Below are 25838 nucleotides of genomic sequence, written 5' to 3'. Positions count from 1 at the left end.
CCATCCCCACCACCCACCATCCACCATCCACCGTCCACCCACCTATCCATTATTCACTCATCCATCTACCCATCCATCCACCATCCACCGATCTGTCCACCATCCACCCATCCACCATCCCCACCACCCACCACCCATCCACCTATCCGTTATTCACTCATCCATCTACCCATCCATCCACCATCCCCACCACCCATCCACCATCCCCACCACCCACCACCCATCCATCCACCTACCCACCACCCACCATCCACCATCCACCCACCTATCCGTTATTCACTCATTCATCTACCCATCCATCCACCATCCACCATCCCCACCACCCACCACCCATCCATCACCCATCATCTGTCATTCACTCACCCACCCATCCCTTATCCACCACCCACCATCCACCATCCACCCACCCATCCATTATTCACTCATCCATCTACCCATCCATCCACCATCCACCGATCTGTCCACCATCCACCCATCCACCATCCCCACCACCCACCTCCCATCCATCCACATACCCACCCTTCCACCATCTACTGTCCACCAACCACCATCCACTTATTCACTGTCTCCTCATCTCCCCATCCACCTGCTACCCACCCCCCTATCCATCCATCGTCCATCTGCCCATCTGTCCACTCTAAGAACAAAGACTGGCAGGTGGACCCAGCATCTGACGTGACTCGTCCCACAGGTCTGCGCGGGGCGTGGGAAGCCGCTCTTCCTAAGCCTGGTCGCGTCGGGTATGGCTGCTGCCGGCGTCTGCCCCGCGCGCCGCTGACCTGGTCCTGGTGTCGGGGGACGTCCTCCCGACCACACCTGTGACACCCTGTTCCTTTCCCTTCCTAGTTCCTTACATCTCCTCCTCCCGGAAACACGACAGCATTAAAGATGACTCGGAGGTGAGTGCAGGTGGCGCCTGGGGATCTCACGTCTGTCTGGGTCCATCGGCTCCTTTCCGGGGCAGCTGAGGCATTTTAACGTGAACCGGACACGTTGGGGATGTGGCTCAGGGAGGGCGTGGTCTTGGGGCAGCAGGTGGGCCTGCCGCAGGGGGCAGAGGTCCGTGAGGTTTAGCATCTTCATGTTGAGTGCCGAGGTGGCCTCTGAGTGGCTGGATGGACAGAGTAGGGGAACGTGGCAGCGTGAGCCGTGGCTGAATCTCAGCGTGCGGGTGCCGTGCTCACCGTCTAACCCTCGCCCGGAGCGGAGCGGGCCGAGCTGTCATTGGCTGAGGCTGTGGGCGCCCAGGCGGCAGGTGGCCTAACCTGGCTCAGGGACCTCTGGCCCCAGGACTCTGCGGTCAGGTTTGGATAATGATCGCACTCTCCGTGGGAGACATTTAGCACCGCGCTGGCACTCGGGGAGCTTCCGGGCACCGGTGTTGGCACGGCTGTTTCCACATCAGCCCAGGGGCTCAGGCCATCACGGTGGGCGCAGGAGCCCATGTGGCCGCAGGCTTGGGGCAGGCTGGGTGGGGGGCGGGCTCACGAGCCTTTGCCTTGTCTCCTGGGCCCTCTGCGGGGCTGGCCGTGTCTGGGCGCAGGGCCACGTGTGGACTGAGATGCCCACGAGCTCATCCGTGACATGGCTCTCACTCCCAGGCCCAGATCCTCAGGTTCCCTGTGACCCTTTCCACGACAGGCGCTCCCATCGCGGGAAATCGGTGCCTCATGAAGCCAGGAGACCTTGGCGTCCATGGGCACCTCTCACATGGCGCACGGGACCCTCTGTCTGGGAACCTGTGTGCGATGTGAAGGCTGGTTGTGAGGCGCCGGGAGGAGACTGGGCGGCGAGGAGGGGGCACCCAGGACCTGGCTCTGGCAGGCCTGGGTCTTTTTTTTAATACTAGAGGACGGTGCGCGAAATTCGTGCACGGAGGGGGGAGGGTCCCTCAGCCCAACTTGTACCCTTTCCAATCCGGGATGCTCAGGGGATGTCCCACTGCCGGTTTAGGCCTGATCCTGGGGATCAGACCTAAACCGGCAGTGGGACATCCCTCTCCAAATCCTGGACCGCTGGCTCCTAATCGCTCGCCTGCCTGCCTGGTTGCCCCTAACTGGCCCCCCCATGCCGGCCTGATCGCCCCTCACTGCCTCTGCATGTCGGCCTGATTGCCCCTAACTGCCTCCCCTGCTGGTGTGGTCGCCCCTAATTGCCGCCTGCTGCCGGCCAGCTCACTCCCAACTGCCCCCTCCCTGCCGGCTTGGTCGCTCTAACTGCCCCCGACCCCCACCGGCCTGGTCACCCCTTACTGCCCACCCCCGCCAGCCTGGTCACCCCAAATTGCCCCCCCTGCCAGCCTGGTTGCCCCTAACTGCCCCCCCGCCCTGCCAGCCTGGTTGCCCCATGCAGCCTGCTATTCAGTCCTTTGGTCGTCCCTCACTAACCCCCCCCTGCCAGCCTGGTCGTAGGCAGCCATCTTGTGAGGGCATGAGGGTTAATTTGCGTATCACCTCTTTATTATATAGGATATGTTTATTGGTTTCAGAGAGGAAAGGAGAGGGAGAGAGAGAAACATCAATGACGAGAGAGAATCGTTGATCGTCCGCCTCTTGCACGCCCCACTCTGGGGATGGAGCCCGCAACCCGGCCCTGTGCCCTGCCCGGGAATGGAACCGTGACCTCCTGGTTCCTGGGCCGACGCTCAGCCCTGAGCCCCGCGGCCGGGCTCGCTTGGGGCGTCCTTTGTGACTCCCCAGAGGCTGCTGCCCCGAGGCTCTTGGGGTCGGGTCCTGGCACCGTCTCCCAGCACCCTCTTCGCCGCTGGCAGACCGGGTCCAGGCTGGTGTCTGAGCTCTCATTTTTGTGAGATCGTTTATTTCGTCGAACGACGCATCCTTCACTTTTCCTGTTGTGTGTTTCCCACGCCGCCAGGCCGTTCTCCAGTTCTCGTCCGACCCTGACCCCGTGTCCTACAGCCTAACCCAGTGCCGGCCCATCTGCCTGGAGGCCCCCGGCCCCAGGGGGAGAGGGGAGGGTTCGGGGCCAGGAGACCGCCCGCCTCCCACGCAGCGTGTCACTGTGCTGCTGGCAGCCCCTGTGGCTGAGCGGCTCTCAGGGTTCAGGGAAGCTTCACTTGTAGGTGGCGGGTTCGTTGTAAAAGGAAATAACTCAGGCCCAGCCCTCTCGGGGGTCACCCTCCCCGAGCCTGCACGTGTCTGTCAGCCGGGATGGTCTCCGGCCTCGTCCTTGGGGGTCTTAGGGGCTTCGTTCCACAGGCAGGAGCGAGCCCACCCTCACTGGCCTCGGAGCGTGAGCTCCGTCACCAGCTCCCGCCCTCCCTGCGGGACTGGAAGTTCCCACCCTCCCATCTCCATCTCTCGGGCTGGTTTCCCTGGCAACCGCCCCTCCCAGGTGATTGAGGGGCTTTGCACAGTCACCTCATTAGCATCACAGAAGCCCTCGGGCTCTTGGGAAATTCCGAAGGCTTTAGGACTCTGTGCCAGGACTGGGAGGAAGACCGGACACCCAGGTCGTTTCACAAACCCGGGTGGCAGGTGGTCCTCTGGCCGGGCAGACCCGCTGCTGCCCTTCCCGTCCTCCCCGGCTTCGGGCCTGAGGTGCGCGTGGCCTCTGGGCAGCACCGGTGACGGGCACCGTCGAGGTGCCCTCGTGAGCAGGCAGCTGGCCCCACAGCCGGCGCTCACCTCTGTCCACACAGCCTCGGGGAGCAGCCCCTGGCCCACTTCCCACAGTGACCCACGCGTGTCCCGGTCAGTTTCCTACCTGTGGTCCCGTGTGCGCAGGTCAGAGCCACTGACCTCCCTGGCCCCCGGTCCTGGGCGGAGGTGCTCCACAGGGAGGGAGGGAGTGGTTGCCGTCCCTCTGAGCACGTCCCAGTAGCACTGGCTTTGGAGGCTGAGCTAGTGATGGAGCTAGTGATGGCTGGGCGGGCCAGGCCGCTCCCGGCGCAGCCCTGATGGCCCTGGGCAGGTGAGCCTGCAGTCACCCCTCAGTCCTGGCGAGGCTGCCCCCACGCATCCCGCATCCCTCACGGGCCGCTGGCGGCTGGGGCTGGGCCGCGGTCTGTGGAAACGAAGAGCTCTGGGGTTTTGAGCTCCTTCCGTTGAAGGCTGCGCCGTCTGTAGTTCTTGGCTTTTCTCCCGAGGGGGGTGGCTGCAGGGCCGGGCGCAGGTCTTGGCTGAGGTTGGCAGGGATGCCCCGTGTGTCTCTGAACCCCACAAGTTCCCCCCTTTCCTCTCCGTGGCCCGCCACCCCCCTCAGGACCTCAAGCCAGTCATCGACGGGATGGACGGCATCAAGATTTCTCAGGGGCTGGGGCTGCAGGACTTCGACCTCATCAGGGTCATCGGGCGCGGGAGCTACGCCAAGGTCCTCCTGGTGCGGCTCAAGAAGAACGACCAGATCTACGCCATGAAGGTGGTGAAGAAGGAGCTGGTGCATGACGACGAGGTGAGCCGCTGTGGGGCGCCACGGGAGGGGGTGCCACGGGAGAGAGCCACGGGGTCTCGTGGGGGTGGCATCCTGGGAGGGAGAGCCACGGGGGTTCCATAGAAGTTAGTGCCACAGGAGCTAGAGCCACAGGGGGGAGAGCCACGGTGGCACCACGTGTGGGAGAGCCACGGGAGTGCACATCACAGTTTATTGTGTGAATTTGGTTCTGGTTCCGTGGGCTTTATTCTTTTGATTGAAGTGAAATGCACACATAATTTGCCATTTCAACCACTTTGAAGTGCACGCACCGGTGGCATTTAGCACTCCCCCCCCCATGTTGTAATGTACCACCATCACCTCTCCCCAGGGCCAGGACATTTCACCCGCCAACAAGGAGACCCGTCCCTGTTGGCCTCACTCCCCTCTGCTCTCTGTCTGGGTTTGCTGTCCGAGGCGTTCCGCGTGCACAGGGTCACACGGGGCCTTTGTGTCTGGCTTCTCCGTGAGCGTCCTGTGCTCAAGGCTCCTCCCGGGGAGCCTGTGCCTGAGCCCCTCCTTTCCCGGCCGAGTAACGTTCCAGCGCCGGCCGGCCCCTGTGGTTTGTCCCGTCAGCCGTGCGTGGACACTGGTTGACTCCCTCGGCTGCCGTGGACACAGGAGCATAGGGATCCGTTAGGGCCTCTGTTCTCAGTCCTTCGGGGTCTTTACGGGAGTGGCATTGCTGGGTCGCAGGTAAGTCCGCGCTGACCTGTCTGAGGAGCCGCGGCCCGTCCTCCCGGCAGCTGCTCCCTCTCAGCCGCCACGGGCCCTGCTCCCCGCGTCCTCCCAGGACCTGCTGTTTCTGGGTTTGGTCGGCTCTGTCCTGGTGGGTGTGACGTGGCCTCTTACTGTGGTCTTGGCCGCGTTGCCATAGTGACTAGTGATACTGAGCACCGTCCCTGGGCTGGTTGGCTTCGTGCACTTTTGGTCTTTTTCTCCTGCGCCAGATGCAGGCTCTGTGTCTTAGACGCAGAGAACAGACCCAGGTCCGGAGGCAGTGACCTGTGGCTGCGGCCAGGACGCAGCCCTCCCGCCCGGCTCACGGCGTGAGGGCAGAGCTGGGGCTGGACCTGAGTGCCCCCCCGCCCCCCCCCCCCCCCGCAGGGGCATCTGGGCCGGGCATAGGCTGCCCAGCTGGCCCTGAGCCCTGAGCGCTGAGCTCACACGTGAGTGGCGTGTCTGCACCTCACAGCCGAGGGGTGCGGTGCGGCCCCGTCCTCGCCGCTGGCCAGCTGCACGCTGGTGCTGCAGGCCCACCCGGCACGGCGGCAGCGGAGAGCGCCGGACTGTGAGGTGGTCTGTGGGGGAGAGGCCCTCGGGAGAGGGGCCGCGTTGTCCGTCTCGGCCTCTGCGTCGGCCGCTGGGCCCAGAGGCAGAGGCGGGGCTTTCAGGTGGTCCCTCGAGAAGAGCGGCCTCTGGAGTCGGCGTGTGGGAGCGGGTGTCCCTGTGTGTGCGTGTGGGAGACGGTGTGTCCTGTGGCCGTGAGCCTGGGCCTGGACAGAGGCCATAGGGTCCTCGATAGCCGTGGGCTGGTTAATGGCCCCCAAGAGAGGTTCCCATGCTAATCCCTGGAACTGTGAACACAGGCCAGCGAGCAGGAGGGAGGGGAGGGGGCAGGAGGGAGGCCGTGCGGGCAGGAGGGAGGCCGTGCGGGCAGGAGGGAGGCGAGGGGGCAGGAGGGAGGGGAGGGGGCAGGAGGGAGGGGAGGGGGCAGGAGGGAGGCGAGGGGGCAGGAGGGAGGCCGTGCGGGCAGGAGGGAGGCCGTGCGGGCAGGAGGGGAGGCTGTGCGGGCAGGAGGGAGGCCAGGCAGTCGGGCGGAAGAACCTGGGCTGATCTCCTTCTGGGAGGGAGGAGGCGGCTTGGCGACCAGCAGGGGGCTCTGCCTGAGCACCTGGGTGACCGGCTGCCTTTGGCGAGCAGATGGCAGGGCTGGTCCTGAGCTCGGTGGGGGCCTGGCTTGCAGGGGGGAGGCCGTGTGGAGTTGCCTAGCAGCAAGTCTGGAGTTCGGGACAGGAGGAGCAGGGACCTCTGCATGGACAGACGGGGTTGGAGCCATTCCACCCAGGGGTCTCCTGCAGGCGGAGCGAAGAGGGGCTTCCCCCAGGTTCCAGCAAGGACCGGGAGAGGCAGCCCTGGGGGCGGAGCGGTGCTGGGGGATGGGCGTGGGACTCCAGAATCTGCTTAACCCTCCACCTGTTCCCTCGTGCCCTAAGCGGGGATGACACCGCCTCCCAAGGCTGCCATGGGAGCAGAGAGCCTGTGGCCGAGGCCACACACAGCTGGGGACAGTGGTAGAAACGGTGGTAAATGACAGTTGCAATAGGTGATGGAGAAGGATGCCACCGATGGTGGTGGTGGTGGTGGTGGTTATGACAGTGATGACAGTGGAGATAGTGATGATGATGATGGTGGTGATGATAATGGTGGTGATGGTAGTGATGGTGATGGTGGTGATGATGGTGATGGTGGTGAAAGTGATGGTGATCGTGATAGAGGTGGCGATGATAGTAACCGGTGATGGTAATGATGGTGGTGACGGTGGTGATGGTGGTGGTAGAGGTGGCGGTGATAGTGATGGTGATGATGGTGATAATGGTGGTGGTGGTGGTGGCGGCGGCGATGATGGTGGTGATGATGGTGATGGTGGTGATGATGGTGGTAGAGGTGGCAGTGATAGTAATGGGTGATGATGGTGAAAGTGATGGTGGTGGTAGAGGTGGCGGTGATAGTAATGGTGATGATGGTGATAATGGTGGTGGTGGTGGTGGCGGCGATGATGGTGGTAGAGGTGGCAATGATAGTAATGGGTGATGGTGGTGATGGTGGTGGTGACGGTGGTGATGGTGGTGGTGGTAGAGGTGGCGATGCTAGTAATGGGTGGCAGTGATGGTGACGGTGAAGTGATGATGGTGGGGAAGGTGCTGATGGGACTGGAGATGGTGATGGTGCTGACCCATCTCTAAATGGCGCTTCTTTCTCTCCGTGTTGTCTCCCCACGAGCGGAGGGGAGAGCCAGCGTCCCCTCCCCGGGCTGCCTGCGGGCGGTCAGGAGCCCCCTGACCCCTGGCTTCTGTTCCAGGACATCGACTGGGTGCAGACGGAGAAGCACGTGTTCGAGCAGGCGTCCAGCAACCCCTTCCTGGTCGGCCTGCACTCCTGCTTCCAGACGACCAGCAGGTAGGAGGCTGAGCCGCTGCTCCCAGTGCTGGGTGTGGGGTTGGGCTTGTCTGCCGAGCTGCGTTCTCATTGGCTGCTGTCACGGTGAGCGCCTGTCACTCATCCGGACCTCAGTGACTTCATTCCCTGAGCACGGAGCCCCGGCCTTTCCCCAGACCTGCGCTGGCCCCTCCCCGGTCGCAGAGTCCACCCCCTTCCTGCCTCAGCTTCCCCCTCCTCCTGCCTGGACCGCCACAGCCTCCGGGAGCCGGTCCCGGGCACCACAGGCTGCCAGCCCCACCTGGGAGCCGAGCCGGACGTTGGAACACGGCTGCGGGGTGACCTGCTGCTGGCGGTCACCTGTCTGGTGCCTCCCGGGGCGGCAGGCCCGGCAGCGCTTGGGCCACTCCTCCGTCGGGTGTTTCTGGAGTCTTTCCCTGGCCGCGGGCTCCCCGGTTACTTTCTGAACGGCTTCCGCACTGTCTACCGGGCGGGACCCGCCGCTGTGGCCGCTCCCCGGGGCCTGCTCTGTCCGCCTCGGCCGGCTGCCCGACCGGAGTTCGCCAGGAAGTGACAGGCGGCCTCCTCGGTCGCACTCGGCGGTCACACTCGGTGCACTGGCTCCCGGCCTCCATTTAGCACCGACCGCAGCCTCCTGGGTGGGGATGGGCCCAGGGAGGGCGCGCCCCAAGCCCACCCCTCACTGGAGTCCAGAAAAGCACTTGCTGTGGTGCTTGGTGACGGGCACTCCACTCACTTGTAGGCGTGGAGGTCCAAGGGGCCAGTGTCCCAGCCTCGCTCACCGCCACCCAAGCACAAAGCCTCCGCGCTCAGGCCTGGTGCCGGCGCCCCGGTGCCTCCCGGTGCCTCCGTGCGGCAGGCAGAGCTGGAGCGACTCCTCCGTCGGGTGTTTCTGTGGCCCAGGAAGATGGGCCACCCCACGTAGCTGGTGTGCATGCGCGGCCGTCCTGGGAGGTGCCGGCTCCGGGCTCCGGGCTGTGTCCCGGGTACCAGGCCCGTACCCGTGGGCTGTGATGGGACTCATCGGGCTGAGCTGTGTCAGTGCCGTCTGTCCTGGGAGGGACCCGGCCAGGCAGCGTCATCCTGGGCTGACTGTGGTTTAATAGAAGCTGCGTCCACAGAGGCAGTTCCGTGTCAGGAGGCCGGGGTGTCTAAGGCGCAGTCACCTTCTTGGTACAGAATCGAAGTGAGCGCCTGTCGGCTTTGCTGACTCACCAGGTGGGAGGGACGAGGGCGGGTTTGCTGGGAGGGGGAGCGGGTCCCCCCAGACCGATGGCGCCGGGTGTCCATCGCGGGTCTGACTTGGGGTTGGGAAGTGGCTGCACACGGGAAGACGCCTAGAAACAGCTGGCGAGGGTGCGCCGGGCAGCGCCCACGTCCCCTGCAGACACCATCAGTCCAAGCAGCCGCTCTGGGGCGGGCACCGGCTCCACTTCCCGCCCTTCCTCCCCCGCCCGTGCCACCTCCCGGGGTCCCCACCCCGCCCGTGCCACCTCACCTGGGGTCCCCTCCCCGCCCGTGCCACCTCGCCCAGGGTCCCCTCCCCGCCTGTGCCACCTCTCCCGGGGTCCCCTCCCCGGCTGTGCCACCTCTCCCGGGGTCCCCTCCCCGCCTGTGCCACCTCTCCCGGGATCCCCTCCCCGCCCGTGCCACCTCGCCCGGGGTCCCCTCCCCACCTGTGCCACCTCTCCCAGGGTCCCCTCCCCGGCTGTGCCACCTCGCCCGGGGTGCCCTCCCTGGGCCCAGCTTCCTCTGGGAACAGGGACAGCAGGAGGCCTGCCTCCGGCCCTGGGTAAGTTCATGGCATGAGGGGCTCTGGTGGTCACCCGCCTTCACGGCCGGCACTGGTGTCACCACACGTCCCCAGGTGGCTCCAGCAGGCACATGTGTGAGTGCCAAGTAAACTTGGAAACCACATCTCACATCTGCACGGTCAGCCACGCCCTCCAGACGCAGCAAATTAAAATTAACGACGCAGCTGCCCAGACGGGGAAACTGCTTCCGGTTAAGCTGTTTCAGGAAAATGATCCAAAGATCGTGGCCAAAATCACTGTTTTTAGCAAACCCCACCCCCTGCGCACTAGACTGCGGTTCAGCACCAGCCCAGGCCCCAGGGCACAGGGCACTGGCCCCAGGCACAGGGCACCGGCCCCAGGCACAGGGCACAGGTCCCAGGGCACCGGCCCCAGGCACAGGGCACCACTGAGACCCAGTTGCTGCTGAGCTGCTGCTGTTTCACCTCCATCCACCTCGTACTCGGGGTGGGTTTTGCTCTTTAACAACGAGGGCGCCCGTCGCGCCGTGTTGGGGACACTCGGCCCCGCGCTGCTCCGTCTCCTTATAAACAGCGCTGGACGGGAGGGACCTGGTGCCCGAGTGCCCGCCCGGGGAGCTGGCGAGGCCGCGGGCGGGTGGGGTGGGAGTCAGGGTGGGGGCCCGGCCTCGGGCGGGAGAGGTCAGCCACCTGTGGGGGCGCGGGGGACAGCAGGGAGCCGGTGTGCCAGAGCGGGCCGGCCGGTCGACCCTCAGCAGCGTGGTGACAGGGGGCGCTGGCGGGGGTGTGGCTGCGAGCAGGCGGAAGGCCGTGACCCGGGCGCAGTCACCCGAGACTGACAGCCGGTGGGTCCTCCGTGGGCGCGTGAGTCACCGCACTGCCGACGCGTGCGCCTGTTACCGTCACAGTTTAACCCAGAACCGAGCGGTGTGAGTGACAGGTGGCAGGCGGGCGGCACGTCATCTCGGCTCTGTTCTCTGACACCTGGTGACGGCTCAGAGGCCCCTGTGCCCGCTGTCATCTGGGCCCCTGACAGGCGGGAACGCAGCCCGCGCCGGCGCCCAGAGCAGGACCCTCAGGCTGGCGGCCGGGGCGCGAGGCCATCGTGGGAGACACGCGTCTCCTTTGGGGTGACTGCGGCTCGGCCAGGACCGGGGATGTCTCGGGGCTTTTTCCTGTGTCGAGTGCGTAGACTGGCGGCCCCTGGCCACCATCCCAATGCCCTGTGCCCGGAGTTTAGTCCTCCTGTCGCTGGGGGACCCCCCCCAACACACACACACACACACACACACACACACACACACACACGAGGGGACTGATTGGTTGTTTCTGCCCAGACTGGAGGCGGCTTGGGGACAGGACGCTTGGGGGCCTGTCACTGGGGGCGGAGGAGCCGGGGTGCAGGCCCCACAAGGAGGTGGTGACTTGGTGCCTGACGTCCCCGGCCCGACCTGGACGAGGCCTGGAGCTGAGGCCACGGTGCTGCCTCCTCATCCAGCCGGACACCGTGCCTGGCCGGGTCCCTCCCAGGACAGCGCCTCCCTCGGGCCAGGCCTGGCTGGGCTCCTTGGTCAGCACTGACCCGAAACTGCTGTAAGGAATGTCAGGAACCACGAGAGATAACAGCTCTCAGCACACACACAGAAGCACTTCACACAACTTAACACTCAGAGAGGTGCCCGGAGGAGCCACCCTGTGCGCTGTCTGCGCTGCCCCTCCTGCCCGCGTCCGTCCGTCCGTCCGTCCGTCCATCCGTCCGTGCTGCTTGCGGTTTTGCTTGTTGCTGTTTTGCTGTTTATTTTCCCTCATGGGCTGGAGCACCCACCTGTCTGCCCAGGAGGAGGAAGAACGGGCATGTTTACCGGGAGGTGCTGTTTGCAGGGACCTGGGGCACCGAGGTCCCTGTGGCGGCAGCCCCCCTCCCCCCCAGGCGGCCCCTCCCACTGGCCTCCTCCTGGGGGTTCATCGTTTCCTGGGCAGTTGCCCCTCTTGTTCCGAGCCCGCCCTCCGGACAGACGGGCGGTGGGACGCGGGGACAGAAAGAAGGGGCCCCTCCCTCGCCCGTGGAGCCGCGACCTACAAACCCGAGGGTATTTCTGGAAAACCGGGTGGGAATTTAACTTTTAAAACGGGACCTGATTCAATTAGACAAAGAGCTTATCCGGAAAGAACCGGCTGGTGAGTCCTCCGGAGATGCGTGCGCCTCTGACGACACGATGGTCTCGGTTCTGTGACTCCCAGGACCCGGCAGCTCGGGCCTGACCCCAGCGGCCCCTCACCCGCTCCCCAGAGTCGCCGCGGCCGGGTCAGCACTGACCCCTGACCCCAGGCCACTGACCCCTGACCCCAGGCCTGCTGCCCCCGTCGTCCTTGCACTGGGCACAGCCTGGGCACAGTCCCACCGGCTCCTTCCCTCCCTGATCCTGCGCCTGCAGCCTCCCCCTTCCTGGCCTCCACCCTCTCTCCTCCGCCGGCCCACTGTCCCCTCCCCGGATCCAGGCGGACTGGCTCAGTGGACTGGGTCCTTCACCGCCTCGTCCTCCCCTCCCCTCCCCCGGCCCGTGCACCTGGCCATCGTCTGGTGGCCTGTCCTCCGCGTGCGGAGCTGGTCCCCGTGTGTCCGGGCCTCTCCCTTCTCCCCCAAGGCCGACCCGCTCTGCTTGGAGAGCGGGTGCTGTGGTCAGCACCCTGAGCGCCCGCCTGCGGGTGGTCCAGACCCGCGTCTCCCTGGCAACCGGGTGTTGAGCGTCTCTCCGGGTCTGGTGCGCTGTCATCCGGGCACACGGGGACGTGCAGTGCGGGAGCAGCGCCCCAGTTCGTGCTGCGGGCTCGGGCTCGGCCGGGCTCCTGCGGGGTCCCCTCCCGCCCAGGGTGACCCTCGCCCAAAGCCCACGAGCGAGTGGGTGAAAAGCGGGGGCTGGAATGGGCGACAGCAGGGCCCGGGCTCCCCCGGGGGACGCTTCCCCCCCCCCCCCCCCCCGACCCAGGAGCTGCCCCGGGGGCCCGGCCACGGCCGGCCTGGAACCCCGGAGGGTCCCGGTCCCTGTGGTCTCAGCCTCCGCCCGCCCCGCAGGCTGTTCCTGGTCATCGAGTACGTCAACGGCGGGGACCTCATGTTCCACATGCAGCGGCAGCGGAAGCTTCCGGAGGAGCACGCCAGGTGGGCGGGCCAGGGGCCAGGTGGGAGGGGCCAGAGATGGCCAGGTGGGAGGGCCAGGGGCGGGGCCAGGGGCAGGTAGGAGGGGGCAAGGGGCGGGGCCAGGGGCCAGGTGGGGGGCCAGTGGGGGGGATAGGGGCGGGGCCAGGGGCAGGTGGGCGGGGCTGAGGTGGGGCTGATGACAGGTGGAGGGGCCAGGGCTGCTCTGGGGCAGTCCGGTGGGAGGGGCTGGGGGCAGATGGGAGGTGCCGGGTGGCCTCGTTGGGGGGGCCGTTGTGGGGAGCCAGGGGTCAGCCGGGGACCTCCAGCAGGTCAGCAGGGAGCTGCTAGTGGAGTGAGTTTGGGGGACGGGTGCCCCGCTCTCCCGCGTGGAGCCTCCAGGGACGCGGGTTCCGGGAGGAGCTGCGGTTTCTCCTTTTCATCCCCCAAGTGGGGCAGGTGCTGCCCGAGCTCCCGGCGCCGCAGAACGGGGTTCGCGGGGTTCACCGGGTTCGCGGGCGCAGACAGGGAGGGGTCGCTGTGCTCTCTGACCGGCGGGACGGACGCCCCTTCCTCTCCGCGGCCCCGGGTCCGCACCCTCGCGCTCCCCGGTTCCTCGTTTCCTGTTCCCTCGGGTCCTCACTTGGCAGAGCTCCGTGCCCGGGAGTGGCCTTAGCCTTCGGGGAAAGGCCGGTAATAAATCCAAATCGCACCCTCCCACGCCCCCCTTTTCCGATTTGGTGAAACGCAAAGGACAGAAGGTGTGCCGTGCTCACCGCTCCTGCGCGCACAGCTCAGGTGTATCACGCACCTTCACAGCGCTGTGCAGCCGGCACTGCCATCCTTTCCAGAACTTTCCATCTTCCCAAGGAACACTCCGTCCCCATTAAACACCCTCCCCCGTCCCTCCCCCCACCCCTCCCCCACCGGCTCCTCTGTCCCGGGACCTGAGCCTCCAGGGCCCCTGGGAGCGGGATCACAGCCTCTGTCCTTCGGAGTCTGGCTTTTTAAAAAGTATGTTCATTTTTTTAATTTTTTAAAATACATGTTTATTGACTTCAGAGAGGAAGGGAGTGGGAGAGAGAGAGAAACATCAGTGATGAGAGGATCATGGACCGGCTGCCTCCTGCACGCCCCCTACTGGGGATGGAGCCTGTGCCCTGACCCCTGGTTCACGGGTGGACGCTCAGCCGCTGGGCCTGCTGGCCGGGCAGCTCGGCACCTGTCTAAGGCAATGTCCCGTGTGTGATGACCACGTGTTGTGTGTCCCTCTGTCCATCCGGAACCCGGCTGTTGGCCCCTCGTGGCGAGCGTGCGTGATGCTTGGACGAGGGGCAGGTGTCTCTTCGAGGCCCTGCTCCCAGTTCCTCAGTGGCAGCCCCAGACGTGGGGGTGCTGGATTGTGGGGGTGCTGGATCGCTGGGCCTTCTGTTTTCCGTTCCCCGAGGCCCCTCCACGCGGCTGCGCCTTCACGTTCCCGCCCCACGTCCTTGTCGACACTTGTTGTGCTTTTCGTGTTAGTTTGTGGGTGCCCACCCCCATGGCCTGCGGAGGGGTCGTTGTAGTTTTGATGTGCGTTTCCCTGGCAACTAGGATGCTGAGTGTCTTTTCCGGTCCTGGGGGCCCTGTGCACTGAGAGCCGGGGGACATGGGCGTGCGATGCGAGGGCGGCCCCCCAGTTCGTGCCGTGTGTCCTGGCCTCGCCCCGGCTCCTGGGGGCTCCTGCTGACCCAGGGTGCCCCCCGCAGGTTCTACGCCGCGGAGATCTGCGTCGCCCTCAACTTCCTGCATGAGCGGGGCATCATCTACCGGGACCTGAAGCTGGACAACGTCCTCCTGGACGCCGACGGCCACATCAAGCTGACGGACTACGGCATGTGCAAGGCGAGCGCCCCCCCGTGCCCCCCTCACGCCCGCCCCCCCTCGCACCCGCCTGGTCCCGGGCGGTTCTCTCCGAGGCACGCGGCCCCCCACAGGGTCGCATCGGCGGCCGGTCGACCTGCCTCCTGGTAACCACCTCTGTCCCCACAGGAAGGCCTGGGCCCCGGGGACACCACGAGCACGTTCTGCGGGACCCCCAATTACATCGCCCCGGAAATCCTGCGCGGAGAGGAGTACGGTGAGCGCGGCTGCAGCGGGTGGGGGGGGGGGGACCTCCAGAAGCCCCCCTTGGGGACGTGGTCACAGGGCAGAGAGGGAGGGCGGGGCCTGGCCCAGCGCCAAGAAGAGGCTCACTGACCAGGTTACACCTGAAACGCTCGCCCTTACCTTGTGCCCAGCCCCGGGCCGCCCTCTGGCCTCTGCCCTGTTTGAGCCCCGCAGCCCCCTCCGTGGCCTCAGGTGTTTGCCCGAGTGTCCCCGGAGGAGGGCCCTGGGCAGGAGGCCTCTTCAGGACGAGCCCTGAGGGCTGGGAGGAGGGAGAGGCTGGCAGAGCCAGACGGCGCCCGAGGCAGGGGTACTGCCAGGGCGATGCAGGAACCCGCCCTCTCCGAAGATCTGCGCCCGCCTCCACCCGTCCCCCTCGGGGGAGCAGACGGGAGATGGTGGGGCCTGGGCCGGCATTTTTTTTCTTTTTCGTTTTTCCTAAATTTTGTTATATGTGTTCATTGATTTCAGAGAGGAAGGGAGAGGGAGAGAAAGATAGAAATATCAACGATGAGAGAGAATCATGGATCGGCTGCCTCCTGCAGCATGTGCCCTTGACGGGAATCAAACCCGGGACCTTTCAGTCCGCAGGCTGGCGCTCTATCCACTGAGCCACACCAGCCAGGGCCTGGGCCGGCATTTTCAACGAAGCGTCTCCCAGATGTGCCGTCACACATTCCTAAGCCTTTCTCTGTCGTTGGAAGGGGGCAGGCAGGGTGGGCAGCGCCGAGGAGGGAAGGTCGCTGGCCCCAGGGAGACACCCCGCAAACCTGCAGTGGGCTCCCTACCCCCCCAGACGTTCCGCAGGTCAGCTGTGCTCCACCACGAAGCCGAAACAGTGAGCGTAGAAAACCTGTAGGCAAGTGTAGAGAGGGGGCCATTCTGACGAGCAGGAACCAGAGAGCACTGCTGTCCCACCCATCGGCTCAGCTGGATGTGTGTGTGCGGTGGGGGGAGGTGTGTGTGGTGTGTGTGTTGTGGGGGAAGGTGTGGGGGGTGTGGTATGAGTGTGTGTGGTGAGTGGGGGGGAGGGGCGTGGGGTGTGTATGTGTGTGGGTGGAGGTGTGGGGTGTGTGCTATGAGTGTGTGTGTTGTGGGGGGAGGTATGTGTGGTGGGGGGGAGCAGCGTGGGGTGTGTGCTTGGAGGTCAAGCGCGGATTGCAAGGCCTGGTGACAGACTCCAGGGGGCCAGGTCGGGTCCCGGCCTTGCGGTGAGCAGCCTGCAAGCAGGAAAGACCGGCCCCGGACGCGGGCGGGAGGTTGGACACTTCCACCCGAGACGCCCCGGCTGATGCCTGTGCCCCCCAGGGTTCAGCGTGGACTGGTGGGCGCTGGGCGTCCTGATGTTCGAGATGATGGCGGGGCGCTCCCCCTTCGACATCATCACCGACAACCCCGACATGAACACGGAGGACTATCTGTTCCAAGGTGAGGGGGCTGGAGGGCACCTGCCCCTGCGCCCGGCCTGGGTTGTCCCCGCGGCGCCCTCTGGTGGCCGAGTGCGGAAGGGCCTGGGGACCGTGGTTCCTCCGGGATGAACACCTTCGGCCACGGGTGCTGGGTCTGTGGGTGGCAGACCCTGCTGGGCTGTCGGCCGGTCCGGGGCTCCCTCGCGGCGGGCCCAGCAGACGGGGGTTCGGGGGGGCGCTGGCGGGGACGCGGCCTCTCACCACGACCCCTTCGCAGTGATCCTGGAGAAGCCCATCCGCATCCCCCGGTTCCTCTCCGTCAAGGCCTCCCACGTCCTGAAGGGGTTCTTGAACAAGGTACGCTCACAGCCGGGTCGCCGCCACCCGGGTCCGCGCCCTTCGGGGCCGGGGCTCCACCGCCGGCTCGGTCACGCCCGGGGCTCTGGGTGCCTGGCGGGTGGGAGCTGCCTCCGCGTCCAGCCCGACCGGACCCGGCGACCCTTACCCCTGGACCAAACCGGGCGGCGGGAATCAGACACCGAAGGACCCCTGCGGGGAGTTTGCTGGCGCCTCGCCGCTGGCCAGGAGCGGGGGCTGCCGGCCGCTGCCTTGCTCTGCGCTGACCGGTCCTCATTTGAACTCTGACCCTTAGGACCCCAAAGAGAGGCTCGGCTGCCGGCCCCAGACTGGGTTTTCCGACATCAAGTCTCACGCCTTCTTCCGCAGCATCGACTGGGACCTGGTAAGGCGCCGCGGCCCGGGGTACCCCCTCTGCGGGCCTGAGGCGGGCGGGCGCTGCCCTGGGCGGGGCTGGGGTGACCTGGAGCCCACGTGACAGAGCAGGTAGAGGGGCACCCATAGGCCCCTGGGGGGTCTGGCCCAGCACCGCCTGGCCATGCCGCCCGGTCCGTGGGGTGTCCTGGCCAGTGACCGCCCCGGTGGTGGTTCTGTGCGGGGTCCCGGGGGAAGGTGCGCCCTCTGGTTCCGTGTGGGTTTGTTTTCGGAAGCCTGGCGCCCACCCCGCGGGAGGCAGCCCAGGGGTTCAGGCCGCCCGAGTTCAGCCGTGGTTCCCGGTTACTGTTAAAGGAGAAAGGAGCCCCCTGTGTTGGGACATACACGCGGTTACAGAGTTACTGAAGTGGGGCCTTTAAAATGTGATGTTTTGGAGGAAAACAGATTAATGAAGTGAATGTCGAACTTCAGCGTGAATTGGGTCTGACGGGAGCCCCGCAGCCCTAGCCAGCTTGGCTCAGTGGATAGAGCATCGGCCTGGGGACTGAAGGGTCCCAGGTTCGATTCCGGTGGAGGGCACAGGCCCGGGTTGCGGGTTTGATCCCCAGTAGGGGGCGTGCAGGAGGCAGCCCATCAAGGATTCTCTCTCATCACTGAGTTTTCTAACTCACTCTCCCTCTCCCTTCCCCTCTAAAATCAATAAAAGTATTTAAAAAAAAAAAGCCCCGCTCAGGGGTGACGGGCGTGGCCCCCCGTGGGCACTTCCCACACACAGGACTGGGTCAGCGTTTGTGGTGGGGGAGGGGCCCATCCACGTGTGGCCGCGGGCGGTGGGAGGTTCCAGGCAGGATCCAGGCCCCGGCGGTTCCCCACGAGCACGGGGTGTCCTCAGCGGCTCCGCTGGCAGCACCTGTGTTCGTTGTCACGCCCCCAGAAGCTCCCCCAAAGCTCCCGGGCATCAGTGTCCCGGCCCCTCGTTTCTGTGAGAACTGCGGCTGCGGGCCCAGAATGCGCCCAGGGGTGCCGCTGGGCTCACCCGTTACCGACTGGCCCGCTGCTGCCGTCCCGCGGGGTCTGGGGCCGCTTCCCTCTGAGGCCCCAGCGGGTCGGCGTTCTCGCTGCGCTCGGCCCTCGGGTCTCGGGCCGTGGAAACGCCGTGTGCCTCCCGGTCGCGGTCCGTGGAGCCGCCGCGGACGGGGACCCTGACGTGACCCCTCGCGTGTCCCCAGCTGGAGAAGAAGCAGGCGCTGCCGCCCTTCCAGCCGCAGATCACCGACGACTACGGCCTGGACAACTTCGACACGCAGTTCACCAGCGAGCCGGTGCAGCTGACCCCGGACGACGAGTAAGCCCGGCGGGCGGGGCGTGGGGGCGGGGCGCGGGGACCTCAGTCCTGCGGGGCGTGGGGGCGGGGCGCGGGGACCTCAGTCCTGCGCGGGGTGTGTGGGGGCGGGGCCGCGGGGACCTCAGTCCTGCGCGGGGCGTGGGGGCGGGGCGCGGGGACCTCAGTCCTGCGCGGGGTGTGTGGGGGCGGGGCCGCGGGGACCTCAGTCCTGCGGGGCGTGGGGGCGGGGCGCGGGGACCTCTGTGGGGCTTGGGGCAGTGGGGGGGGCGGAGGGCACCCCTGCAGCCGAGCCTCCGCCGGTGCCCGCAGGGACGTCATAAAGAGGATCGACCAGTCCGAGTTCGAGGGGTTCGAGTACATCAACCCGCTACTGCTCTCCACCGAGGAGTCCGTGTGAGGCGTCGGGCCGTGGACACGCCTGTGAATGACCCGCGCCTTCGCCGCCGCGCATGCATGCCGGGGAGGACGCCGAGACCCGCACCGGCACCTCGGGCGGACCGGCCCGCGCCCGCGAGAACTTGCTCATTGTGCCCGCGGCACGGAGGCCCGCGGGGACCGCGTCCGAGGGAGACATGGGCCCTCGATTTCGAAGGTGCACACCTTCCACAGAGACGGCCGCCGCGCCGCCGGGAGACGCGCCTGTAGAGCCCGAGGAATAAACGTGCGACGGTGTCACGCCCCGCTGCCTTCTTTGCGCGGCCGCGGGGGCGCACTGCGCGGGCGGGACGGGAGGCCAGGCGCCCGCGGCCGAGGACTCTGTGGAAGGTTTTCTAAGCCCCGGTAAGTTCCTGTTGTTAATATTTAACAAGTATTTTCCTACTGAGCATGTGAGTAGCCGTGTGGTCTGGCGCTGACGTCCCTCCTCCCCCGCCGGTGCCGCGATCCCGCCGGCGCCATCCGGGCCGGGAACACCGGACGGTGGAGATGCTAACGTGTTGCTCACCGGAGCAGCAGCAGACCAAAAACACAAGGAAACTGGAAACTAAATCTGCTCAAATATATTTCTGCAAACACTGCGCAGTGCCTACCTGATGTCTTGTGTCACGTGTTAGATTCGGGCAACGTTTTTGTCGGTGCCGGTGGTTCCGGTGTTGCCCAGAGTTAGGACAGTTAAGACGCGTGTGTGACGGGCGAGGCGTAGAGCGAAGGACCCGGAACCGCAGGCGCCCTGCGCACCGGCAGGGCCGGCTCCCAGCCTGCGGGGTGGCAGCGTCCCCGCTCCCTCCTCCTCGGGTTAAGGCGCTGCGTGCAAGCCAAACCGAAGGTTTTCTAGAAAGAGGTGAATCTAACGGGTTCTTAAGTCCCTAGCACATTAGCTGGACACCGCGTCCCCCAGCGTCCAGGCCCCTCTGCGCCTCCGTGGGGCGGGGCTGGCGGTTGGGGCAGGAGGATGGGAGGAACAGTGACACCAAGAGGCTGCCGCGTGGAGCCGTCAGCTCAGCTGCACTCGCGCAGCCCACGCTCAGGGCAACGGCGGCAGGAACGCGAGGCTCCGCCCTGTCCTCACCCGGGCCTTCATGCATCATGGAGACTTGTGTCCGCCAGACCCGTGTCGCCAGGAAACGCCGACCAAGACCCGGAGCACCTCGTCCCCACCGGCGGGTGTCCAGCAGCAGAGCCCGGATGGGAGCTGAGCGGTCAGTCGGGACTGGCCAGGGCCGGTGGCCTGGGGAGGGCAACCGTGACAGGAACGCCGGGGAGCGCCTTCCTCCTCGCAGGGCGCTGCGCCAGGTGCCGCAAGGGCAGCACCGGGCCCTGGATGTGTCCACGGGAGGCACCCGTCAGGGGTGGTTCGCTTCGGTTCCGGGTTGGCTGATGCAGACAGCGTGTGGGGAGCGCTGTGCACGGTGGTGGGAGCTACACGCAGCCGTTTTACAAAGTAAAGAAGGTGGAGGGCCGTTGGCCTGAGGTTTGGAGTCGCCACGTCCTGTGGTTTCGTGCCACTAGCAGGGCCGTGGCCCCCGCTTTGCTGTGGCCGACACTCGCCCACCAGCCGTGGCCGCTGTTCCTTCTCATCATTACAGACCTTCATGAAGCGCTTACTCTGGTTATTTTCCTTAAAAGTGTTTCCAGGAAGCAAGTTTTTGTGTGTTTTTTTAAAACATGTTTTCACAGATTTCAGAGAGGAAGGGAGAGGTAGAAACATCAATGATGAGAATCTTAACAGCTGCCTGCCTCACCCTGGGGATGGCGCCCGCAACCCGGGCCTGTGCCCCGACTGGGAATCAAACCGACCTCCTGGTTCGCAGGTCGATGCTCAACCACGGAGCCACGCTGGCCGGGCCACGGTGACGTATTTAAACGTGTAGCTTCGGCTTTCTCACGGGCTGCGTGCCGGGCAGTGGTCCTGGAAAGCGACGTGCGGGCTATCACCACGCCACGTCTTCCGTGCTGTCCGCCAGGCACTGGGCGAGGTGGCTGTCGATGTCCAGCTGGGCCAGCCTGTCAGGGAAAGGCGGGGCGGTCACTCACGGGAGGGAGGTGCGGCCACACGGAAGCAGCCATCCAGGGCCTCCACTGCGCACACCCGCACACCCGCCCTCCGCGAGGACAGAGGAAACCCGAGGGTCAGAAACGAGAGGAGGTCTGGGAGGAGGGGTCGCCCCAACCAGGAACGGCCTCTCCACGCGCTGTTCTCGGGTCAGAGGCGCCGAGTGCGCCCTGGACAGGTGACATCGGCAGACCCTGTGGGACACGCGTCCTCAGGCTCCTGCGTCCGAGGCTGGGGCACCCTGAGCCCCTGGGGAACTGGCCCCTGCTCAGCCGCTGGAAGCCAAGCCGAGAGCCCATCTGCCCGCGAGGGTAACGCAGGAAGGAGGCCCGACAGCTCCCGGGTCAGGCCGGTCTCCAGCAGTGGCAGAGCCCATCGAGGGGCTGGGAGACGCCAAGAGCCCTGCAGGCCCGAGGACACCGTGGCCACGCCAGGGAGGAGGTCTGCGGGCAGCCCAGGTGCCCTCTCCCTGCCCGCAGTGGCCCCCCGCCCAAGGCACTGCCAGGACCACAATGATCAACTGGCCATGTCCCGGCCAGGACAGGCCCATCGCGGGAGCCAGAGTCGCAGCAACACGAGGGCAGGGCCACAGCACCCCCACCCCGGCCCCCAGGACAGCCGCCTCGCCCACACCAGCCCTCTCATCTCCTCTACTCCACGCTGCCTGGACCTGGGCAGGGGATGCTGAAGGGGTGCCATCTGAGCTCCCCCCAACACCAGACTCTAAAGATTTGGTTCCAGTAAAATGTCAGACAACGGGAGGAGCCTCGATTCTGACTTTTGCCGGGGGTTTCATCTCTGAGTGAGAAACCATGTCCGCCCTGGCCGAGTGGCTCGGTTGGCTGGGGCATCGTCCAGGGCACCGAAAGGTGGCAGGTTCGATTCCGGGTCAGGGCACATGCCCAGGCTCTATCCCCAGTAGGGGGTGTGCAGCAGGCAGCTGATCTGTTTCACATAGATGTTTCTCTCCCTCTCCCTCTAAAAGTCAATTTTAAAAAAACCCTTAAAAGTAGAAAAGGAAAGAAATCGTGTCTGAGAGCTTCCTGTGCAGGTTTTGTTCTGTGGGTTTTGATCACTGGCTGGAAGGGCCCTGTGTCACCCTTCACCGTTTCTGCTTCTGGAAGTGCAGGGACGAGGCCACGCAAAATCGGGAGCAGGTCCTGTCTAAACCCTGCTGTCCACTCCCTGCACCCGACCCAGAGCCTGCCCAGGTCCTCCCCCCATCATGACCCCATGACTCCCACCGCTGTGCCCTCGCTGTGACACCCAGCCCACAGCCGGGCAGTTTAACTTAGCAAAGTTGGATTCCAACTCCCTGCTGAGAACGAGGAGTTAACAATATATGTTGGATTTTTAAAACCCATTTGGCTCAGCAGATAGAGCGTTCGCCTGTGGACTGAAGGGTCCCAGGTTCGATTCCAAGGGCACCTTCCCCGGTTGTGGGCTCCATGCAGTGCCGGAGGCAGCCGATCCCTGGTTCTCTAATCATTGATGTTTCCCCCCCCCCCCCCCTTCCTTTCTGAAGTCAATAAAAACACATTTCTTTCACAAAATAAGTTACGTGGAAAGTCTAGAGCCCAGCTCGGGCACCTCTTGGCCTAAACACGGCTGGTCGCAGGTGGCAGCGGAGGGGGGAGGGGCAGGGCACTCACCCGGGTGCGAAGTCGACCTGGCACATGGGGCAGCTCTGCAGGGTCTGTGCCCTGTCCCCCGCCGGCCGCTCCGGGGGCACCTCGCGGGACTCAGGCGGGGGGCTTCCTGGCCGCGACGGGGCGGGGGACCCCAGGCGCCCGCCGGCCCCGCGGAGCAGCCGGTAGGCGCAGCCGGGGCCCCCTCCTCCCCGCGGGGCCGGCGGGAAGGGCGTCCAGGGGAAGGTCTCGGGTCCCACGGTGAAGGCCTCGGGGGGCGCGGCGCGCTCGGGGTCCTGCCTGGGCTCCTGCGAAACGGGGTGCTCAGCGGCGATCCGCCCGGAGGCCCCCCCCCACCCCGCCCCGTCACCCGCGGCCCCGGCGCACGCACCTCGGCTTGGAAGGCGGGCAGCGGCGGCAGCTCGCCGTCCACACCCAGGTCCGCGCTCGCCGTGCGCACCAGCTCGGCCCACAGCCGCGCGCGCTCGCCGTCCTCCAGGGGCCCGGCGCGGGGCCTCGGGGGCCTGGGCGGCACCGGGTGGGGGATCGAGGGTCAGCGGAGGGGGCACCGGCCGGGGGCAGTCAGCGCGGGGCACGGGGCAGCCGGGAGGGGCGGGGAGAGAGCCCAGGGGGAGGCGCGGGCCGGGGCGCGCACCAGGAGGCACGTGGGGGAGGGACACTGGGCCGCCCACCCGGTGCTCCCCACTTCCCACCTGCCCCCCTGAGGCCCCACACCCCGGCCTCACCCGCCCCCGGAGGGCAGCCTCCGGCGACTCAGCCGAAGCCGAAGCCTCCGCGGCGCCTCCATGCTTCCCGGAGCCCGCGCGTCCGGCGGAAATGCCGGTGGACCCCGCCCCCGCCCGGCACTGGCCCCGCCCCGATGTTAGCCCCACCCCTGGTCCGGACACTGGCCCCGCCCCCGCCGGGCATCCACGTCGGCCGGGCTGGACTCCGGCCTTGGATCCCCCCTCGGACGCCTGCAGGACGGGCGCAGCGGATCCCACCCCCGCCCCGACCTGACCCGACCTCCCCCGCCTGCGCGCTGGATCGCGTCCCCGGGGCCCTCGCCTGCCCGCAGGCCCTGAGGTGCCCTGGCCTCGGTGACAGTCAGAGCAGAAAGTGCCCCGACCCCGACCTTTAGGGAGACTGAGGCCGCATTCCCTCCTGCACCCCAGGGCGGGCCCGCGGGTGGGGGGGGGGCGTCCTATCCCCCAGGAACCATGATTCCGCGGAAGAAGGGGTGCGAGGAGGAGGAGGAGGAGGAGGAGGAGGAGGAGGAGGAGGAGGAGAGGCAGTCACGCTGGTCTCCCACCCCATCCCCTCCAATCAGAGCCCCCACCCCCACCCCCACCCCTTTCCCGCCTCCGGGACAACCGAGCCTCAGCTTCCAGCTCTGGAGACCCCGCTGGCCTTCCCACCGGGGTGAGGTGACAGCCCAGGTGGCCAGCCCAGGGCCTGGGCCTGGGGGTGGAGAGCCTGGAGGGTCTGGGGGACCTGGGGGAGGGTCTGGGGGGCCTGGGGGTGGAGAGCCTGGAGGGTCTGGGGGACCTGGGGGAGGGTCTGGGGGGCCTGGGGGTGGAGAGCCTGGAGGGTCTGGGGGACCTGGGGAGGGCCTGCGGGACCTGAGGGAGGGTCTGGAGGGCCTGGGAGGGGCTCCCCTGATTCCGGGCGGCCCATCACCCAGCCACCCCTGGATGGCCACTTGGTGGCAGCAGAGGCCCAGGCACCCTCTGCCGCTCCCGACCTGGCAGAGCCGGCCTGTGGGCCTGAGGTGGCCCTGGGATGAGGACAGGACACGGGACGGTGTGCAAGGGCGGGAGGCGGGCGGCTGCTCCATGTGGACACAGCAGCTGTCTGTCTCCCCAGCCCAGCAGTGGGGCTCTGCTCTGCACCCACTTCTGCAGGGGCCCCCAGGGCGCAGTCCCAGCCTCCTCCCCCCAGCCCCTCTCCACGGCGCCCTCCCCCCTCCAAGCCCCACTTGTCTGGGCTCCCGGGCCCAGGTCCCGTCCGAGTGCAGGCCACTGGAGTGCGCGGTCCTCCTCCTCTGACGCAGGTCGGCCTCCACACCGCTCTGAGCACCTGCCTGCGCCGGGGACGGGCCTGGAGACCCCGGACACAGGCGGGCCCCCTCCCCCCCAGACCCTCCGGCGGCTGGAGGACAGCCCCTCAGCGAGTGAGTCGGCTGTGGCTGGAGCTCTGGCTCAGGCCCCTGGACGGTGAGGGGCTCCCCGCTCCGGCCACGGCAGGTGCCAGCCGACTGAGGACTCCCCGACAGCTGGGCCCGGGGTTCCCTGCCCAGGTCCCGGCTGCCCCGGCTTCAGAGCCTGTCCTGGAAGTGTCACCACGGGGACGTCCAGGAGGGCGGCGCCAGGCCTCACTGAGGAGGAGGACGGCCCTGCCAGCCTCGCGGTGGCGGCCAGTGTGTGCCCAGCTCCCGGGCTGGGAGGCTGCGGGGACGCCTGGGGAGGAGCCGCTGCTCCTGATCTGGTCCTGGAACGAAGCGCCAGGGTCCTCCACGTGCCGGCCACTCTGGCCCCTTCCCCGACGGACCTCACAGGCCTGTCTGCTGAGGGACAGGGCAGGACGGGAGCAGGGAGGGGCCTCAGCTGGACCAGGGCTCCGGGCTGGGCGGAGGCCGGTGCCCCAGGCAGTGCAGGCCCCAGGGGTTGTCAGGGCCAGGACGCCTCGCTCATGCCTTTCGCACGGAAGGGGCCCCCAGTCTTCCTTGGATGCCAGAGGGGTGGGCGTCGACGGTGGGGACTGCCAAGACCCCAGGCCAGGCCTGCGCTGGTGGCACAGAGGCCTGGGGGCCTGGCGCTCTGGGGAGGGCAGAGCCCGAGCAGCACGTAAAAGTCAGCCTTGGGCTTCTCCTCTCTGGTTTCATCCGGCTGCTGAGGATTAACAGCCCCCCTTCCCCACGGGGACCTGCAGCCTGGGGCCTGGGGCGCTTCCGCAGAGGGAGCGGGGCACCCTGAGCCGGCGCAGCAGGTGCGGGCCGTCAGGAAGCCCCATCCCCTCGCTGTGCTTTCCGACAGCTGCCACCTGCCCCCCCAGGCCTCACAGGGACCGTCAGGAGGTGGGGCAGGAGCATGTGCCCTGGCAGCCCCCCTCGTCCTAGGATCCCATGTCCCTGGGAGCTGCAGTGGCCGTGGCCGTGGCCATGGCGGTGACTGTGGCCGTGGCCGGGCTGGAGAGAGTTTAAAAGTTGAACTTGATTAAAAGGCTCCGTGTTCTGAGCCACCTGTCAGGTGCCCGGCACCGAGCCTCACTGGGACTGACGGGGGCACCAGGTTTCAGGAGCCGCGATTCACGTTTACAGAGAATATCTCAGTGTTTGCAGGAGGCGCCTCCCCCTCAAGCAGGAAGTGCTCCAGGGGCCAGGGGTGTCGGGCAGAGCCCTGCGGACCAGGAGCGCCCAGTGCTGGGCCCTCACCGTGTGCTCTGGCCTCGCCCACCATGGAGACCTTGTGGGTGGTGAGCCAGACCCCCCTCCCCTCCGAGGCACCGGTGCAGAATCAGGGTGATGCCCGCAGCCAGCGGTCAGGGCCCCCTCCCTCCCCGGGCAAG

The 25838-nt window shown here is 66.7% G+C and overlaps 2 protein-coding genes across 4 annotated transcripts in view; one reads left to right on the top strand and one right to left on the bottom strand.

The window, feature by feature from the left end:
• The window catches only part of PRKCZ (protein kinase C zeta), a 56846-nt gene extending 37678 nt beyond the window's left edge, over positions 1–19168 (top strand). For all 3 annotated transcript variants that reach the window (XM_059691541.1, XM_059691542.1, XM_059691543.1), the window contains 11 exons: positions 847–899; positions 4225–4413; positions 7514–7611; positions 12459–12545; positions 14270–14405; positions 14553–14640; positions 15975–16094; positions 16353–16432; positions 16728–16817; positions 18037–18152; positions 18462–19168. In XM_059691541.1, coding sequence (XP_059547524.1) covers positions 847–899; positions 4225–4413; positions 7514–7611; positions 12459–12545; positions 14270–14405; positions 14553–14640; positions 15975–16094; positions 16353–16432; positions 16728–16817; positions 18037–18152; positions 18462–18549 — 1145 coding nt within the window. In that variant the 3' untranslated portion in view covers positions 18550–19168. The remainder of the gene's footprint in view (positions 1–846; positions 900–4224; positions 4414–7513; positions 7612–12458; positions 12546–14269; positions 14406–14552; positions 14641–15974; positions 16095–16352; positions 16433–16727; positions 16818–18036; positions 18153–18461) is intronic.
• FAAP20 (FA core complex associated protein 20) lies at positions 19129–23124 on the bottom strand. The gene is made up of 4 exons (XM_059691545.1): positions 23018–23124; positions 22663–22795; positions 22296–22579; positions 19129–20594 (listed from the first exon to the last, which is right to left on the bottom strand). The coding sequence occupies exons 1-4, from the start codon at positions 23077–23079 to the stop codon at positions 20522–20524; spliced, it is 552 nt and encodes a 183-aa protein (XP_059547528.1). The 5' UTR covers positions 23080–23124; the 3' UTR covers positions 19129–20521.
• Positions 23125–25838: the final 2714 nt, after the last annotated feature.

The sequence above is a fragment of the Myotis daubentonii genome, chromosome 3, assembly GCF_963259705.1.
Source record: "Myotis daubentonii chromosome 3, mMyoDau2.1, whole genome shotgun sequence".
Classification (NCBI taxonomy): domain Eukaryota; kingdom Metazoa; phylum Chordata; class Mammalia; order Chiroptera; family Vespertilionidae; genus Myotis; species Myotis daubentonii.
This window is presented reverse-complemented; position numbering and strand designations above follow the sequence as displayed.

What these genes read in the sequence shown, in the direction of transcription:
- FAAP20 (XM_059691545.1), bottom strand. Translation starts at nt 23,079, where the DNA reads ATGGAGGCGCCGCGGAGGCTTCGGCTTCGGCTGAGTCGCCGGAGGCTG. An exon ending in AGGCTGCCCTCCGGGGGCGG is followed by an intron (nt 22,796 to 23,017) that starts GTGAGGCCGGGG and finishes GGTGCCGCCCAG; the next exon opens with GCCCCCGAGGCCCCGCGCCG. An exon ending in TGCCCGCCTTCCAAGCCGAG is followed by an intron (nt 22,580 to 22,662) that starts GTGCGTGCGCCG and finishes CCCGTTTCGCAG; the next exon opens with GAGCCCAGGCAGGACCCCGA.